The sequence below is a fragment of the Apteryx mantelli genome, chromosome 12 (assembly GCF_036417845.1).
Source record: "Apteryx mantelli isolate bAptMan1 chromosome 12, bAptMan1.hap1, whole genome shotgun sequence".
NCBI lineage: Eukaryota > Metazoa > Chordata > Aves > Apterygiformes > Apterygidae > Apteryx > Apteryx mantelli.
Window position 1 is genome coordinate 3548651 of NC_089989.1, and position 16117 is coordinate 3564767.

General features: G+C 59.3%; 1 protein-coding gene and 2 long non-coding RNA genes across 3 annotated transcripts in view; 1 reads left to right on the top strand and 2 right to left on the bottom strand.

The window, feature by feature from the left end:
* LOC136993231 (uncharacterized) overlaps nucleotides 1-5504 on the bottom strand; it is a 67343-nt gene extending 61839 nt beyond the window's left edge. The window contains exon 1 of the long non-coding RNA XR_010885452.1: nucleotides 5433-5504. This is a non-coding gene — a long non-coding RNA (uncharacterized lncRNA). The remainder of the gene's footprint in view (nucleotides 1-5432) is intronic.
* On the top strand, nucleotides 5439-11284 carry LOC136993230 (deoxyribonuclease gamma-like). Its single transcript, XM_067303725.1, has 8 exons — nucleotides 5439-5608; nucleotides 6912-7000; nucleotides 7933-8025; nucleotides 8265-8377; nucleotides 8806-8918; nucleotides 9445-9602; nucleotides 10531-10627; nucleotides 10988-11284. Exons 1-8 carry the CDS (start codon nucleotides 5474-5476, stop codon nucleotides 11120-11122), a joined length of 933 nt encoding a protein of 310 aa, XP_067159826.1. The 5' UTR covers nucleotides 5439-5473; the 3' UTR covers nucleotides 11123-11284.
* Nucleotides 9148-16117, bottom strand: part of LOC136993232 (uncharacterized) — a 31233-nt gene continuing 24263 nt past the window's right edge. Inside the window, exon 4 of the long non-coding RNA XR_010885454.1 lies at nucleotides 9148-9172. This is a non-coding gene — a long non-coding RNA (uncharacterized lncRNA). The remainder of the gene's footprint in view (nucleotides 9173-16117) is intronic.

The window sequence follows — 16117 nt, forward strand, 5'->3', positions numbered from 1 at the left end:
GGGTTACAATGGGGCTGCAGGGGGGGATGCAAGGGGATACAATAGGGGTGCGCCAGGGATGCAAGGAGAGATGCAAGAGGATACGACGGGGTGCAAGGGGGTTACACTGGGGATGTAAGGGGGTGTGTGTGTGTGAGTTGGCTGCAATGGGTATACAACAGGAGTAGAAGGGGGGGATGCAGGAGAGAGGCAACAGGGATGCACGACGGATACAATGGGAGATGCAGTGCAGCTGCAACAGCAGCACAACCAGGGTGCGGGGGGATGCAGCAGGGGATATCCAAGGGGATGGGGCACAGCTGCAATGTGACTGCAACAGAGGTGCAAGGAGGGGTGCAAGGGACGTGCAAAAGGGGTGCAAGGGGGCTGCGACCCAGCCACAGCAGGGATGTAGGGGAGCGACGTGGTGCAGATGCAAAGGGGGAAACACCAAGGGTGCTGGGGGGCAGGCAACAGGGATAGGAGGATGGATGGGGGGGGGCAACGCAGCTGCAACAGGGGTGCAAGGGGGGAAGCAGCGCCCTGCCCCCCCCAGGAGCCTTGCCCTGGGCCCGGGGCATTTTGCCAAGCTCGGGCGAGGGGCTCCGTCCCTTCCCCCGGTTGTGGGAAGCGGCCGTGCCCACCAGCGAGCACAGACCTCCTCCGCATTTCCCCTGGAAAGACCCCAAAGGTCGGAATCGGAGCATCCTGCCAGTGCTTTTACACCTGCAGGAGGATTCACCTTACGGCTGCCGTTTGGGCTGCAGCCCTGTTTCCTCCCCTCTCTTCCCAGCAGGTGACGGTATTTGCTAGCTGCGTATCGACCTGCATTTAAAAGCTGCTTTACTTTTTTTTAAAACAGTTGACCCAAATCCCTTTGCTATAAACCAACTTACTTTCCCTCTCCCTGGGTCATATATCAGCTTGGCATGCGCCTTGAAAATATGCCCCAAAGTAGGAGACATTTTTAATTAAATTGGAAATAAGATCAGCAAGTAAATGCAAGTAAACTGGGTCAAATCCTCGCCACATCGGTGACTGGAGAACAGCAAGTCCCTTTGGCCTGGCTGGCTGCGAGAGCTGAGAGAAGCGGTGTAAAGGGCTGCACAGGGCAGAGTTCGCGGTGCCGATAACCAAAAGCTCGTGAGAACAGCGGCTGTCAGCAAAGAGTCGCTGAACCGAGGACGGGAGAGTCAAAACAGCCGTAATCTCGCTGTGCCGCCAGCTCAGGAAAGTGTCGCTAGATTAAGCTGAGGCTTTAGCTGACCCAGTTAAGCCAAGGCCCAGCTCCGTGCAAACCCTTTTGGTCAAAGCAGATCCTCAGATCCGTGTTGAAACGGACCGGGAATGAAACGGGGAAGCTCCCCGCACCCCGCACGAGCGCGCTTCCCCCATCGCGGGTGCCAGCGGCGCCGGGCTCAGCAAGCGGCTGCTGGGAGCAGCCGGGGCCGAGAGAAGCCGTCCCGGAGCAGCTCCGTGCGTGGGCAGGGGATCGGGGAAAGGAGGGACCCTCGGGGCGCTGCTGAGGCAGCCGTGCTCCCTAGCCGCGAGCCGAGCTTCCTCCTAGCGCAGCGACGCAGCGTCGGTGCCGGGAGCAGCCGAGGGACCGACTGACTTATGGTCCCGTTAGGAACAAGCGTGGTTTAAATCAGAGCGGCCTCATGATTTCAGCTGACCAAAGCCGGAGCTGGCTGTCCTACAGCCTCAGAAAAAAGCCAGGGAGGCTCTCCCCTAAACCACCCCCTTTTTCATAAGGGCGTAACAATAATTCCGGATATATCCAGCCCTAGTCAGCTACGGAGACCTGCAGTTTGGATTCCGCCGAGCTGGGAGCAGCGTCGCTTCCCCAGAGAAAAGGCTTCCACGTTATTTCCCACTAGTGGGTCACAAAGCCCCGGAGAGCGCGGCGAGGTTCTTTGCGACTCCGGCAAGCGGCTGCACACCGCTTTGGCGAGGTGAATCGTCGTCCCGGCGTGACCCGGCCCATCTGTTTCCAGCGAGGCAGGGCTGGCCCCGGGAAGGTCGCAGCCCGGCGCCGTGTCGCCGGTGATCCCGGGGGAGCGCGGGCACGGCCGCGGCGCCGAGGAGCCGGCGGCGACGGGGGAAGCGGCGCCCCGCGAGCATCCCCACCTCGGCGGTACCTGCTGCCTGGGGAGCCGGCGCGGGGCCGGGGTCCCCCGAGCAGAGCAGACCTTTAATCACGTGCAGCCACCAAAATCTGCCCTGCAGGGCAGGGGTCAATAATACTTTCTAAGTTCTGCTCAAAAGCAATGCATATATTACACGCATTTTAATTACGCCTTTAGCTGCTGACAATAAGGGTGTTCATACACGCTGCAAAACCTGCTTATTCGGTCCCTGCCGTGTCCTTATGGGTTTCTAACTTCAAGCCTGCTCTGTTTGTCATGCATTGAAGGCTTCTGCAGCCACGGCTTCGCTTCGGATGATCCTGTTTCTCCTAAATCTCAGTTAAATGGCCTCATTCAAGAAACACACGGAAACACGATGAGGCATTTTCCCCCGAACTGCTTTAGCTGTCAGGCCTCCTTCCAGCCACTGCTCCAGCAGTGCTGATGTATTAAGTTTAAAAAAGAAAACCCCCCCAGAACACTGCACCAGGAAAGGAATTGCTTCCTGGCAGTAATCTCCGAAGTGGAACAAGCACCTTGAAAATAATAAATAAAGACTGAGTGTCAAATAAAGCTCTAAAGATCCAAAGCCAACGCCCGTTGCCTTGTGCACCGCGTATTTTTACCCTCACCTAATGCTCAGTTTCCAGAGGATCACGCGAGGACGGTTTTTATCGTTAGATTAACACTAAAACACTTTCTGCATGACCCTGTGTGGTCGACAGCCTGATTTTGAACTTTAGCGACACAAAACCGCTCTAGCGCTTCGTCCCTCGTTAACCCAAACCTCCAGGAGACAGCGCCGGGACGCTCGGCCCGATGGCGGCGACACGTCCCCGGAGAGCCCAAAGCTCGTTCAACGCACCCAAACTGACGCACTTCCACACGTTTGGGGCTGGTTCCTCCCGCTCTCCCAAAGGCTTCCTCTCACGGCGGCGGATGTTCGCCCGCGCCGTCGCCGGGTCCGTGGCCGGGAAGCGCCCTTCGCCGGGCGGATGGGGCTGCCCGGGAACGCGGGGCCTCGGCGGCTCCCGCCGGCCGGGAGGCTGAGGTGGGGCTGCAGGGACCTGCCATTTCGGGAACGTCCGGAAGGGGCTTTTGGGGCGGAGGCAGCACTTCTCCTCCGAGCGTATCTGCGGGCAGCGGGGCTCAGCGCGAGGCTGGGCAAAGAAAAGGGGCAAGAAGGAAAAGGAGGAGAAAACCCCACAGCTAACCAGCAGGGCGCCCACGCGCCGCCGCCGGTGCCGGGGACCCGGCAGACTCCCGCGCTCCCGGGGGGCACCCGGCACGCGTGGGCGCAGCCGCAGCGGCCGCTCGGCTCCAGAACGGGGGCGAAACACCCCGAATCAGCCGGACGCGCCTCCCGCCCCGGCGCTGCGCTCCCGAACCCGGGGCTCAGCAGCTCTGCTGCCGTCGCGCACGACTCGGGGCAGCTCTGGGGAGCCGCTCTCGATCGCGCTCTACGGCCCGGTACGGGGCGAGCGGTACCCGCACGGCGCGAGCCGGGAGCCGGGAGCCAAGGCGCCGCACGAAGGAGCGTTAGCCCCGCGCGCTGCCCTCGCAGGCCGCCCTGCTCCTGCCCGTCTCCCCGCGGCGGCCCCGGCCGTACCCCCGATAACGCGCCGCGACGGAGGGGAAGGGACGGCTGAGTCCCCGCCGACAAGGGAGTCGTCCCTGGGGAAAGACCGCGGCGACGAGGACAGGCCGCCGCGGCTCGGCGTTGAGGCCTCCTTAGCAGCAGCAGCAGCAGCAGCAGCAGCAGCAGCAGCAAACATCTGCTTCCGACGCCTCTGCTGGCCGCCGCAGCGGGCCTGATTTTGGGGGGCCGGTGCCAGGGCCTCCCGCCGGCTTGCACGAGCTCCGAGCTTTAATGCCTCGAGGGAGAGAGAGAGAGAGAGAGAGAGAGAGAGAGACTGCAGCCCGGCGGGCACAACGTCCCAGTCCCACGCTTCGCTTTGGGCAAGGCCGAGCGGAAGATTTAGGAACCCGGAGCTGCTGCTGCTTCGCGCCCCAATTCCGCAGCGTCCGCCCGTCTTCGCGCGGCGCCCGGCCGAAAGCACAGTCCCTCGTGGATCACTCGGGCGGGAGCCCAAGCGCCGAAAAACCTCCCGCAGCAGATTCTCAGTTCCCACGCGCAGAAGCTGCTGGCCTGGAAGCTCCCCACGTCCCTCATTTGACGCCAGGCCACCTTTCTGCGGAGAAAGAGCTTTTAGCTGATTTTATAGTGTTTGCTGCTTCCCTGCAGGGCCCGTCCTGCCCAAGGCTCGCGCGCCCAAGCTCTCGGGGAGGGAAAGCACGGGTCTGGACGGGACAGGCTCGCTCCCGTCCCTTGGGGCTCAGCGCTGGTTTGGTTATTCCTAGCTGAAGGACAGACTTGGCGGTCGAACAGCGAGGGTCGTGTTCCTCCCGCCGAAATGTCTGTGTTAACTATCGAGCGCCCGGGCAGCTCCACGGGCAGCATCTCCGCACGGCGCCTGCTAGGAGCAACCGCTCCAGCTCCGTCTCCCACCCCAGTGAATCCCCAGGGAACGCGTCCGCACGCACGGCACGCGGCAGGCGGCCTGGCGAGCCGCGCTCGCCTCCCCAGCCAGACGCGCGTCTCGCTCCCCGCAGCCCCGTCGCGGGTTTTGGGCTGCAGCGAGACTCGCTCGCCGCCCGCAGCCGCGTCTTGCGTCGGCTCCGCCTGGAGCAGTTTAACTAGTCCGGACGGTGCTCGGAGTCCCCCGCTCGCACCCCGCTGTGGCCAAGCCGTCCCGGCTGCAGCTGAGCCACAGGGCAACGGGCCTCCGCTCCGGGGAGCACGGAGGGGCCTTAGCCGCTGCTCGGAGCCTTCCGGAGGGCAAAGCTGGGAGCAGCGGGCGGAGGCGGATTAAACGAGCCGTCGTCGCCACGCGAAACGCCGCCGCCTCCCCCTGCCAGCGGCGACTTGCCCGGGGCAGACGAGCCCCTTCCCGCCGCCGAGCCGCGGCCGCCCCCGCTGGCACGCGAGCGCACGCGCTTAGCTGCGGGCAGGCGGGTGAAGCCGTCCCCGGTGGCCGTCCGTCCGTCCTTCCGTCCGTCCCACGGCCAGGCGCGACCGCAGGCCCTGGGAAAGGCAGAAGCGAGCGACAGCGAGCGCTCCGGGTCGCTGAAGAGGTCGCCGCCTCCGTACGGCCTTCCCAGGCGCCGGCTCCCTCGCAGGGCGCTCAGCGAGGGAAGAGGAGGGAACCAGCACTTCCTGCTGGGTTGTTCCTGACTGACGCAGCCGACTCCGCTCGTTCCGCGCTCCGAACCGGCGGCGGGCGGCGGCACGGCGCACAGACACACGCACGCGCACCTACTTACAGACACGCTCTCTGCAGCTCAGTCTGCCCGAGGCCCGAGAGATGCTGCTCGTCGTCGTCGTGCTTTCGCTCTTCTGCTTCAACACGTCGCTGAGCCTGAAAATCTGCTCCTTCAACGTGAAGTCTTTTGGAGAAGCAAAACTAGCCAGGCAAGAAGTCATCGACGTCGTCGTAAAGGTACGTCTGGAGGAGAGGGAAACGGAGCTTTTCAAGGACTTCTCATCTATGGAACCTTGCAGCTCATTTGTCTTTTCACAGGCGAATTTCAAGTTAAAGAACGACTAAACAGTGACAATTATTTTACACTGCTAATGCAAAAATCAGCCAGTCACTGAGTCGCATGTTTGCAGCTATTTTAGCCTGCGTGAGAATACAGCGGAAACAACATTTGCTGCTTCCTTTGGAAATTTAGTTAGGAAAGGATGAAAAGCTTTGTGCACAGTAAAAAACAGCTTTCGCTCTGAATCCACAGAGCTTTATCTCGTGATCCATTCTTTGCCTTGCTTATGTGCTAATTGCTCTGAAATATCCTTCTCTAATTCCATGTAGCCTCAGGATAGCACTGAGTATCACCTTAGGGTGTGATACACAGTTGAAAAGCCTAATTGCTAATTTATTTAACCAAAACTCACCAACAGGCTTCCTCTGAAGCATCTGAAAGACAACTTCATTTTTAAAGGGAAATGATCCTGTTTTGGACTTAAGGCTTGAAAGTCTCATCCAAGATGCCACCGTAACCGAACACTTGGTGTTAGCAGCATGACTCTGCCCACCAAATCCCAGCAGGAAAGGCGGCCACCACTTATTTTTGCTTTATTTCTTTCATTGCACCCAGCTGGAGAAGAGGGTTTGCTTGGTTTTTGTTATAAAGACATCAGCTCGGCACTTCTGGCTTTGGGGCCAACGGGTGCCTTTCTTCCACAAATGACACCCGCAGAGTCTGACGAGGGACAAAACCTGGGGCACAAAGAAGCCCCTGAGCATCCTGCGTGCAGAGCAGCCATGGCGGCCGGCGGGCAGAGCCGGCTCGGATCGGCTCGGCGCGGCTCGGCTCAAGCTCGGGAAGAAAGATAAAATTGTGACTGCGGGTCGAGGCAGGGAGGGAAGCAGAACCCAACCAGCTGCAGGAGGAAACGAGAGACTTGAACGGAGGCTGCAGCTGCCTCTTCCCCTGCAAACTTCCTTCTACCGGGCAGGCGCAGAAGTCTGCAGCCAAAACCCAAACCACACAGCTCCTGGGTTCCCTCTCCCACTTCCCACACCGCCTTGGCGGGCGGCTCGGAAAGGAGAAGGCCTCTGCCGGGGCACGGCCACCCCGGCGGCCGCCCCGCTCCCCGTGCAAGGCGAGCCAGCCCCGCCGCGTGCGGGCGATGCGCACTGCGCTCCTCCCTTCGCACAAATAGCCACCGCTTCCGAACGTCTTCCTGAGCCTCCAAAATATACTGAGCACAGACCTGCTTTCTGCTCTTTCCCGTTGCAGGTCATTTCTCGCTGTGACATCATGTTACTGATGGAAATAAAGGAAAACAGCAACAGAATATGCCCCCTTCTGATGGAGAGGCTTAACAGGTAAGGGGGATGCTTCGCACGCGCGGATTAATGCGAGCGGGGCTGCAAGGCGCGGGAACCCGCGAGGAGAAACTGCAGCCTGGCCGGGTTGGGAACGATCTTCCTCGCTGCCCAGATCCCACCTCTGATAATGGTCTGCGCTAGCTATTTCTTCAGAAGGCAAAAAAAGTAAATCTTTCAGTAGGCAGATGTTGGGAGAGATGAAAAGAGGCAAGAGCCCACTCCCGTGATCTCTTCAGTCCCACTTACCAGCAGGACCCGGCCCTGGCACCCAAAGATCTGAGTTTGGGTCTATCCCAGCAATCAGGAGAGGACCAGACCCTCTGGCAGCTCTCAGCAGCTCAGGGCTAAGCCAGCTCCAGAGCAGTGTAGCAAAGACATTTTTTAAATCAGTATAAGTATGATTAATTATTTTTAAAATCAGTATAATTCATTATTAATTATTAATTATTTTTAAAATCAGTATCATTAAGGCAGATTTAATTTGTTAAAGATCAACACTCCAAGGAAAAGGGAAGGAAGCAAAAAGGCCTCACCCGGCTAACGCCAGAGTAAGAAGTGCAGTTTGCCTTTCTGCACAGTTAGAAATGGTTTTGCTCAACTAAAGATAATACTGGATTACCTGCCTGCGACTCGCTAGTCTAGAGAAAACAACAGCGTTTACCTGAGCAGAAGTGAGACCACCCGAAGAACAGACATCACGCCAGAGGCTGCGAAAGGCACAGGGGGTGCAGAATAAAAGAGAAAAGAATACACCCCGAACGCAGCTGATCCCTAGAGGATTTTTGGTCTCTATAACCCACCCCTGAAACCCACCATCTACGGCTCCAAGGCTTGTGCACAGGCGCTCGTATAAGACCCATTAGAGGTTAACTCCTTCTCAGCCCTTTATAAACACCGAAAAAACCTAACAGACGCTGTTTTCTTCCCAGATGGTCAAAAGGGCCAGAAGAAGAATACAGCTACGTGGTCAGCGACAGGCTGGGAAGAAAGACCTACAAGGAGCAGTACGCCTTCATCTACAGGTAGGCGAGCGCGGCTGCGGCGCGGCACTGCGAGCACCGGCCACGGCCGTGCCCCACGCCATGGGCCCCCTCGCCTGGCTCCTGCCCTGGCAAAGCTCCGCCACTTCAGCAGAGCCAGCGGCTTATCCGGCCTTTCTCGCCCCACAGCCTGGTCAAGGTGGCCTTCACCAAGAGCCGGCGAGGGGCCATTTGCCTGCGCGATATTTGCTGGACTATTTACAGACTGACTTCTGTTGCAGGCAAAACGTGGTGTCGGTGAAACAAACCTACCAGTATCCCGATCTCCAGCCTGGGGACGAAGACGCCTTTTCCAGAGAGCCCTTCGTCGTCTGCTTCCTCTCCCCCAAAACCGGTGAGACGCTTTCAGAAACGAACCCTTCTTCCACGGGCAGCTCCCACCGAGCAGCGCAGCGCAGCACGCAGCCCCGCGCGGGAAGGCGAGCCGCCCCACGGCCACCGCCGCCTCCGCTTGCCGCTCCGTACCGCTGTGCCGACGTGCTCCGAGCTGCCGGCACGGCCGCAGCAGCAGCTGGCGCCGTGACTTCAGAGCGTGGCTCGCTTTGCGCTAAGGCAGCAGCACGTTCTCATTTCATCAGCAGCAGAGCAGCTAATGCGGAGAACGGGGCGATTGCACAGCCGACGTCCTTTGTGGCACTGCCAAAACGCAAGCTGTTTTCCCTTCGGAAAAAGAGTTGCTTCCAAGTCAGTCACGTTTTTTGGCTTTGTGATTCGTTACGTGTTTAACTGTTCTATTGTTTCCTGTTCTGCCTTGTTTTTAAGCTGTCAAAGAGTTTGCTATAATCCCTCAGCACACCACACCAGAAACAGCAGTGCGGGAGATCGATGAGCTCTACGATGTGTATTTAGATGTGAAGCAGCGCTGGACGACCGAGGTTAGTTCAGACCTTTCTGTTACCGCATCGGCTTTGACACTGATTCACCAGGGACAATGTTCAGAGCTTGGTGATCTTCAAACAGTTGGCAGAAGCCCCACACTTCTAATATCTCTTTGACACATTGGCATTGAGTGCTCCAGCTTTTACTCGGTAAACTTGATGGCCTGATGAAACAGCCCGTTCCTTAAAATGGTCCCTTCCCTCGCTCTTCTCTTCCCCGCCTGGCTCCAAGTCGGGCTGCCTTGCTCTAGCTGTGCGACAGGAGGGGGTTGGAAAGGCAGGTATTAGAAGCCGTGTCAGCAGCGAATCAATACGTACATTATATCAGAGATACAGAACGTCTTCTAGGAAAAGTACCGCTTCCTTCCGCTCTTATGCTAACGTACTAGCAGGTGCTGCCACCGTCAGCCCCTGCAAGCTGTTGACCTAAGCTCTCCCTTTTTGACTGCAATGGCTATTAGCAACATTTGTTGACCATAAAAGCCATTGCTGGTCTTATTCTGAAGAGCTATTCTCCTCCCAGAACTTCATCTTCATGGGCGACTTCAACGCTGGCTGCAGCTACGTCCCAAAAAAGCAGTGGCAGAACATCCGACTGAGGACTCACCCTGAATTTGTCTGGCTCATCGGCGACAAAAACGACACAACGGTTAAGAGAAGCACGAGCTGCCCATACGACAGGTAAGCAGAGCAGTAAACCCTTCCCTGTTTGTGCCTCCCTTAGAAGAAAATATATGGAAATGCATCCATGCCTGTCACATAAAGCAATCTGCACGTGAGGCTTTCAGGGATTCAAGAGAGCCCAGGGGAACCGAGATCCAAACACTTCTAGGCAGGAGCACAAAGCATTTTGCAGGTTTGCTGGCAAGCGGTTTTGCAGAAATGGCCAGAATTCACACCAGAACTCGCCTCTGCTGCGCCTTCGACGCAGGTGAATAACGAGCAATTCCAGAGCACTTCGCATCCGCCGAGAGCTCTGCAAGCGCCCAGCGAAAGGCCCCTCTGCAGATGCCTGCGCCGCTCTGGCCTGCTCTGCACCATGACTTCCGCATTCCTGATTTGGATCGACAAATGCGGAATCGGGGCCTGCGGGGAAGCTCCCAGGGCACGGGACAAGTCCTGCTGCTACGAGCAGTTTCCTCAGCCTGCACAAGGAATAGCTTAGCTTAGTCCATCCCAAAGTGGGCCTCTTTCGGAAGGAGCTTCTGGAGCAAAGCGGGCCTTCAGGCGGATGCCAGCCTCGGCGTCCTGCCAGTTTTGCATCCCAACTGCTGCCTTGCACCTTGCGGCGCCGTGGCAGCGGGTTCAGCTGCCAGTCGCTTCCTGCCGGCTCCCCAGGCCGGCAGGGTGCAGCTCCGCGCAGGCAGCCCCGGCTCGGGACAAGCCGCACGCAGCAGCGACGGTGCGGCGACTCCTGGGGAGCGTCTGCGCCACAGGGACTGAACGCGCCGCCCATCGCTCGCCGGCTCCCGCAGCAGCGTACCGGCGGGCTGCGCCCCACGTCTCGGGCACGGCGGTGGGCGACGCGGGGCGTCGAGCCAGGCGGGGGCCGGGGGGCCGCGGCGTCGGGCGCCCCGCGGCGACGTCCCGTTTTCCCTCGTTCCTCCAGAATCGTGGTCAGCGGGGAAGCGCTCGTCGGGGCCGTGGCGCCGCGCTCGGCGAACGTCTTTGATTTCCAGGAGGCTTTTCGGCTCACCGAGGAGCAGGTACGGTGCAGCCCCGGGCGCCGCGCGGGCAGCCTGGGGGACGGCAGCGCGGGGCGAGGGCTGGCGCGGAAACCCCCCGCTCCCAAGCAAGCCCGGCAGCACGCAGCAGAGCAGCGCGTGTTTGAGCACGGTCTCATCCGTCGCCCATCCTGTCCTCCGGAGCGGCACGAAGCTCGCCCGCCCGCCCGCCTCCCCGCTGCGAGCGGCACCGACCCTAGGGCAGAGTCTCGCTGCATGGGAACTCAGAAAACTCGCTGCATGGGAAACGCCCGGTGCTGCTGCCCAAGGGGCGCGTGCGCCTCCGGCCGCGGGCACGGCGTGCGCGGCCGGCCCCGAGCGCCTCCCTGCTTTGCCTCGCAGGCGCTGGGCGTCAGCGACCACTTCCCCATCGAGTTCGAGCTGAAACCCGCCGGCGGCTCCTTCGCCCGGCAGAAGCCGCAGTTTCCAAAGAGGAAGAGAACGAGGAAGAACCACCGCCGCTCGAGAGCACCCTAAACCCTCGCGCGCGGCAAAAGCACAAGAAAGCCGACGCAGCTCTCTAAAAGATTGGCGTGGCTGCACCCACGGCAAGTGCGATATTTCAGGCAAAAATCAAGTATTCTCGTAAACTTTAAGTAGTTGAGGTAAGAAGGTGAATTAAACCTTCAGATTATTTTACTCCCTGTAAGCACAGCAAAACCCAACCGGCTAGAAGCAGTGTGCTAGACTTATCAGACTGATCACCAATGCAAAAAAGGATACCGGAAGACCAAAACGCTCCGGCACGCTTTGCCGGTAGCACGGGGGAGGGCGGAGGGGGGCAGAGGCCGCCGCACACTCACGCCAGCTCGGGATTTCTGCTTTTGCTCCTTAACGCCGTGCGGATTACAAGGCCCTTTCTGCACCACGGGCGCCTCCAAGGCTCGTGCGCCCCCGTGAGCGAGGCGACACGCGCCCGCGGGGACGGCCCGGGCTGGGAAGGCCGAGCGCGCCCGCAGCACGGAGCGCGGGAAGGCGACGGACGGGACGGTGCCTGTCCTGCGCGCAGGCAGCCGCCGGGCAGGCGCTGCAAAGCCCTGCCTGTCCTCGCGCCCCGGCCCCCGCCGGCGATAGCCGTCCCGCGAGCCGCGGCCGAAAAGTCCTGCAAACCTCGGGCGCAAGCGCTGCCGGCAGAGACCAAGGTCACAATTTCCATTAAAACCTGCTTTCAGCAGCCTGACGTGGAAGCAAGTCGCATCCCCCCCCCCTCCCCGCCCCCAAAATACTTCATGGCAGCCAAAAGTTCTCCAACAAACCAGACTTTAATAACACAACAGATTATTTAACCTAATGCTCCAGTGATCTGGTTTTTCAGATCAGCCCGCACACTTTCTTTAGTGCAAATCCCGTCAGATCAAAGACATCTGAAAACTAGCAATAATCCAACAGTTAATCAAGGCAAATAGCCATCTTCCTTAGTCAACACCCCACATTTTGCCTGCGGACGCAGAAGGGAAGGCTAGCAACAAAATACTCTCTTAAGGGCAGAAAACATCTTGGCTTTCGTGCAAACTCGCTCTCGGGGGAGAAGATTTGAAGAAAAAAGCTCAATCTGCAGCAGATTATGCCACTGGGAGGGAGGGAGGGAGGGAGGGAGGAGGTGGGGGGAAACAACACAACTCCCAGCGTTCGGCAGGAATTAATCTAAAAATGATACAGCATTTCATAGGCTCCCTTGATTATACGTCAGCCAAGGCAAAAGGAAAGCCTGATTTACAACCAATATTTACACTGGGATTTTTATAGAAACGCCACTGCCTGGCCGACAGCAGCAAAGTTTCGCGCACAGGCTGGAGTCGAGCAAAGTCTCCGGCCTCACCTCCTGGCCCACATCACCTGCCCTTTCCAGCTTTCTCAGAGAAGTGACACACACGAGATTAAATCTCACCCCAGGAAGGAACAGTGCGTATATTCAATCATGAGAATTATGCGAATAGCACCAAGTTTCACTGGAAAAGTTATATCCCTATTTGCGGCATTGGATATAACCCTCTGCCTAGCACTTGCAAACGGGAGCCACAGCCAGTTACTAATCAGCGCAGCGGCTCCGGCCGCCGGCACGGTGTTAGCAGGGACCCGGCTGCAGACGCAGTTACCCAGAGGATGAGAGCTGAAACCGCAGAGAAACATCTCAATTCAGAACGATGCTCCGGCACTGAGAGCCGGGATGCGCGTTTGGGGGACCCCGAACGGACGGACGGCGTCTGCCCTCGATCCACAGCGGTCGGAGGGGCTGGGGGGCTGCCGAAGCTTGCACAGTTAGTCGGGTAGGTCTGCGTAGGTTGTCCTGCGCTTAGTCTATAAAGTCATTAGCCAATATTGTAAATATATCCTAGAACGTTTAATATTTTATGTTTTCTATAGATTTTCCCCGCCGGGGGCTCATTACCTAGCTCTTCCAATTGCAAAGTGGCTTTTAAGGCGTCCACGCCGCAGCATCCCCCACGCTGCCTGCAGCCAGAACCCAGCTGCTCTTTAGATGAACGAGGTTTCTTGAGCTTCATTTGGGATCACACCGGAGTTTTACACGAGGAACCAGAAATGGCCTCGAGGGACTTAGTCGCACGCAAGCCAGGCCTGAGATCACGGCCAGGAGAGAAACGACGAGGCCTTTGCAAGGCGAAAACTCCTCGTTTCTGCCACAATATTCCCAGCTGAGGGGGAACAAATTGCAGACGGGTTCTGCTAAGAAGAACGCAGAGACGCCCAGCTGCGTCCCCCCCCTGCGGCCGCGGCTTTCCCCGGGCTGGGCTGCGCGGGACGTCCCTGGCACCGCGGACGGAGCCCAGGATCGGCGGGAGAAAACCCACCAGACGGGAGGGGGGGGTTGTCGGGAAAGGCTCCCCAGCAGCGCCGGCCCACGGCGGCTTTGAGGGGCAAAAGGAAAGCGCGGGGCATCCCGTCCTGGCGGGCTCCTGCCCCAGCTCCTCGCCTGCTCCCCGGCGTCCCCGCCACTGCGGCCGCCCCCCAAAACCCCCCGGGAAACGCAGCCGCAGCCGGACTGCCGCTTCTCCGCCATCCCCACGGCTGCAAGCAGCTGGCGGGTCTGTCCGTCCGCACCCGGCACTCCTCTGACCCCGGCTGATCTCCTCCCGCCCGTCTTCCCAGGGCTCGCCCGTGCCCCCAAACCCCGCGGGCAGGAGGCCGGACCCGCGCCGGCTCCCGGCGAGCGCAGCCCTGCGGCCCGGCACGGCTCCGCGCCCGCCGTTTCTGCGGGCGGCAGCCACCAGAACGTAGGGAATCTGCCACGAAACCAGGCAGAGACCCGCGCGGCTCGGTCATCCGGGCTCCAGGCAGCTCCCAAACACAAACTGCAGCACGATCGGAAATGCAGCCTTGGGGGAGCGTCAGAAATGATACAGACACACACACACACACACACACGGGCACGTGCTGCTCAGTGGTGTTTGAGCTGAGCCCTGTAGGCAGCCTGCATACAGATGTGCAGCCCGTGTGCAGATGTGCAGCCCCGGAGCCCCTCGCAGACGCGGCCGCGGCGCCGTTTCAGCAGCCCTTCAGCGCCACGGAGGAACGGCGAAGCGCGAGCTCAGCACCTCCGGCCGCGCCGCTTGCTGCCTCCCCGGCCGCGAGGCTGCAAGACGGCAGCGTTTCCTCGGTTTCCGATTGCCGCGCAAACCCTTTCCCAATCGGGTTTTCAGCATTTCAAGCATGTGCAATTACTGACCTCCGCGAGTACTCGCAGGAATGAGATTGCTTGTGGAACGCACCTAAAAGCTTGCTGAATTAGGGCTTTCATACTCCCATTGCTCAGAAGCAATAATCCGCTTTCGCCGAGGTCTCCCCGCACAAGGCGAGCGCTGCGCTGGCTCGGGAGCGGGCTTGCGCTACGCCGCTAGCATTCGGTGCTCCCTGCTGAGGCTTCGTCCTCTGCTGAGCAAGCGAAGGAAATACAGAAACAGCAAAGGGTGCAGCCAGGAATCACTGTTTTCCTGCGTTTATTCAAACAGGAAAACTACTTGAACGTTCACAGGTTTTCCTCCACCACCTCCCTCCCCCCGAGAAGCATCTTCACGCCCCCTCCGCAAACCTGCGCGCCCAGGAGAAGGCGGCTGCTCCCGGCCGGCCGGGCTCTCCACCCAGCGCCCCCCGAACGCGGGCGTGCAAGAACTATTATCAGGGCACCCTCTGGCGCCACTGCTATCGATCCCAACAGCCGTGCTTGGCGCCCAGGGGTTTTTAGAGCACGGCCTGCGGAGCCGGCCCGCGGCAAGGGGACGCGACTGCGCCTCGTGCAGGAGCCTGACCGTCCCCTTGCAGAGCCACCCCGCCATATAGGCCTTTACATCCACCTGTAGCACCGACCGTCCGGACCCCGAGACGTCCCTGCTCTCGCCCGGGCTGCAAGGCAGCTTTGCAATTCAGAGGCAGCACGTTTTGGGCTCCGGCCCTCTTTATTCGCCGCGTGCAGTTATTGAACCAGGAAATACGCTGCACCGACCCCTCCGCTCGCAGGAAGCGGCGCCCAGCAATCGGCACGGGCAGGCGCAGCCACGGCGGCGCGCGTCCCCGCGGACTGAGGACAGACGCGCTCGGGGCGCCCTTGCAGCCGTACTGCTGCGCCGGGGTCGCGCTGCAAAGCGCCCGTCCCGCTCTGCCGTCCCGGTGCCGCCGCCGCCGCCGCCGCCGCCCCCCAGCGCAAAACTGCCGGCGACCCCTCTGCGCGCTCCGGCTTTCCAGCCGCCGTTAAAATCCAGCTTCACAGACTTCAGGCGGCATTTTGAATATAGCGCTTCAGTGACTCAGCTGTCGCTGCTCGCCCCCTGTTTGCTGCTAGTCAGCAGACAGATTTATAGGGGACAATTTACGTACTGGCCCAGGAACCAGAAACCCGTCCTGAAACGCTTGATAAATGCCGGTATTTGAAACGTCACCCCTTTTCTACGCACGTGAGCCGGGAAAGTGGCTTGGCCTCTGCCATTTCAGTGAAGCCAGAGGCAAAAAACCCCTTCAGCAGGACATCACTGTCCACACGAGAAATATCCTCCTAACCCCCGGGAGCCTTGTTTCATGTAAATTCATCTTGATCACAGTAAAAGATGACTTTTTACCCATTACCTTTGTGAAACCTCAGCACGTAAAAGCAATTTTGAGTAGTGGGAAGCACTCTGCGACGCATTCTTGCACTGTGGCTTTCCTGAGCTGGAATTCAACTTCCATTTGCTGCCCACATCCACCAGTATCTCTGCACTATTATTTCACTTGCGCTTCTGGTCACAACCCCTTTGGTGAAAAACTAAATCAAAGGACAGTGCATTCCAGCTGATCCTTCTCCCAGCCTCACCTCTCCGTCACGAGTGCTTCACAGGAGGGATAGCGGAGGTGACACTTGTGCATCGTCTTTGCAATAGGGACACAGTCACTGAGAAAAAGATTTTGCCTTTTGCTCCATTTCGGAGCTTTTTGTGTCTCCAGACCAGCATCAAGGGAGCAAAAGACTCCCTCCGCTCTGTA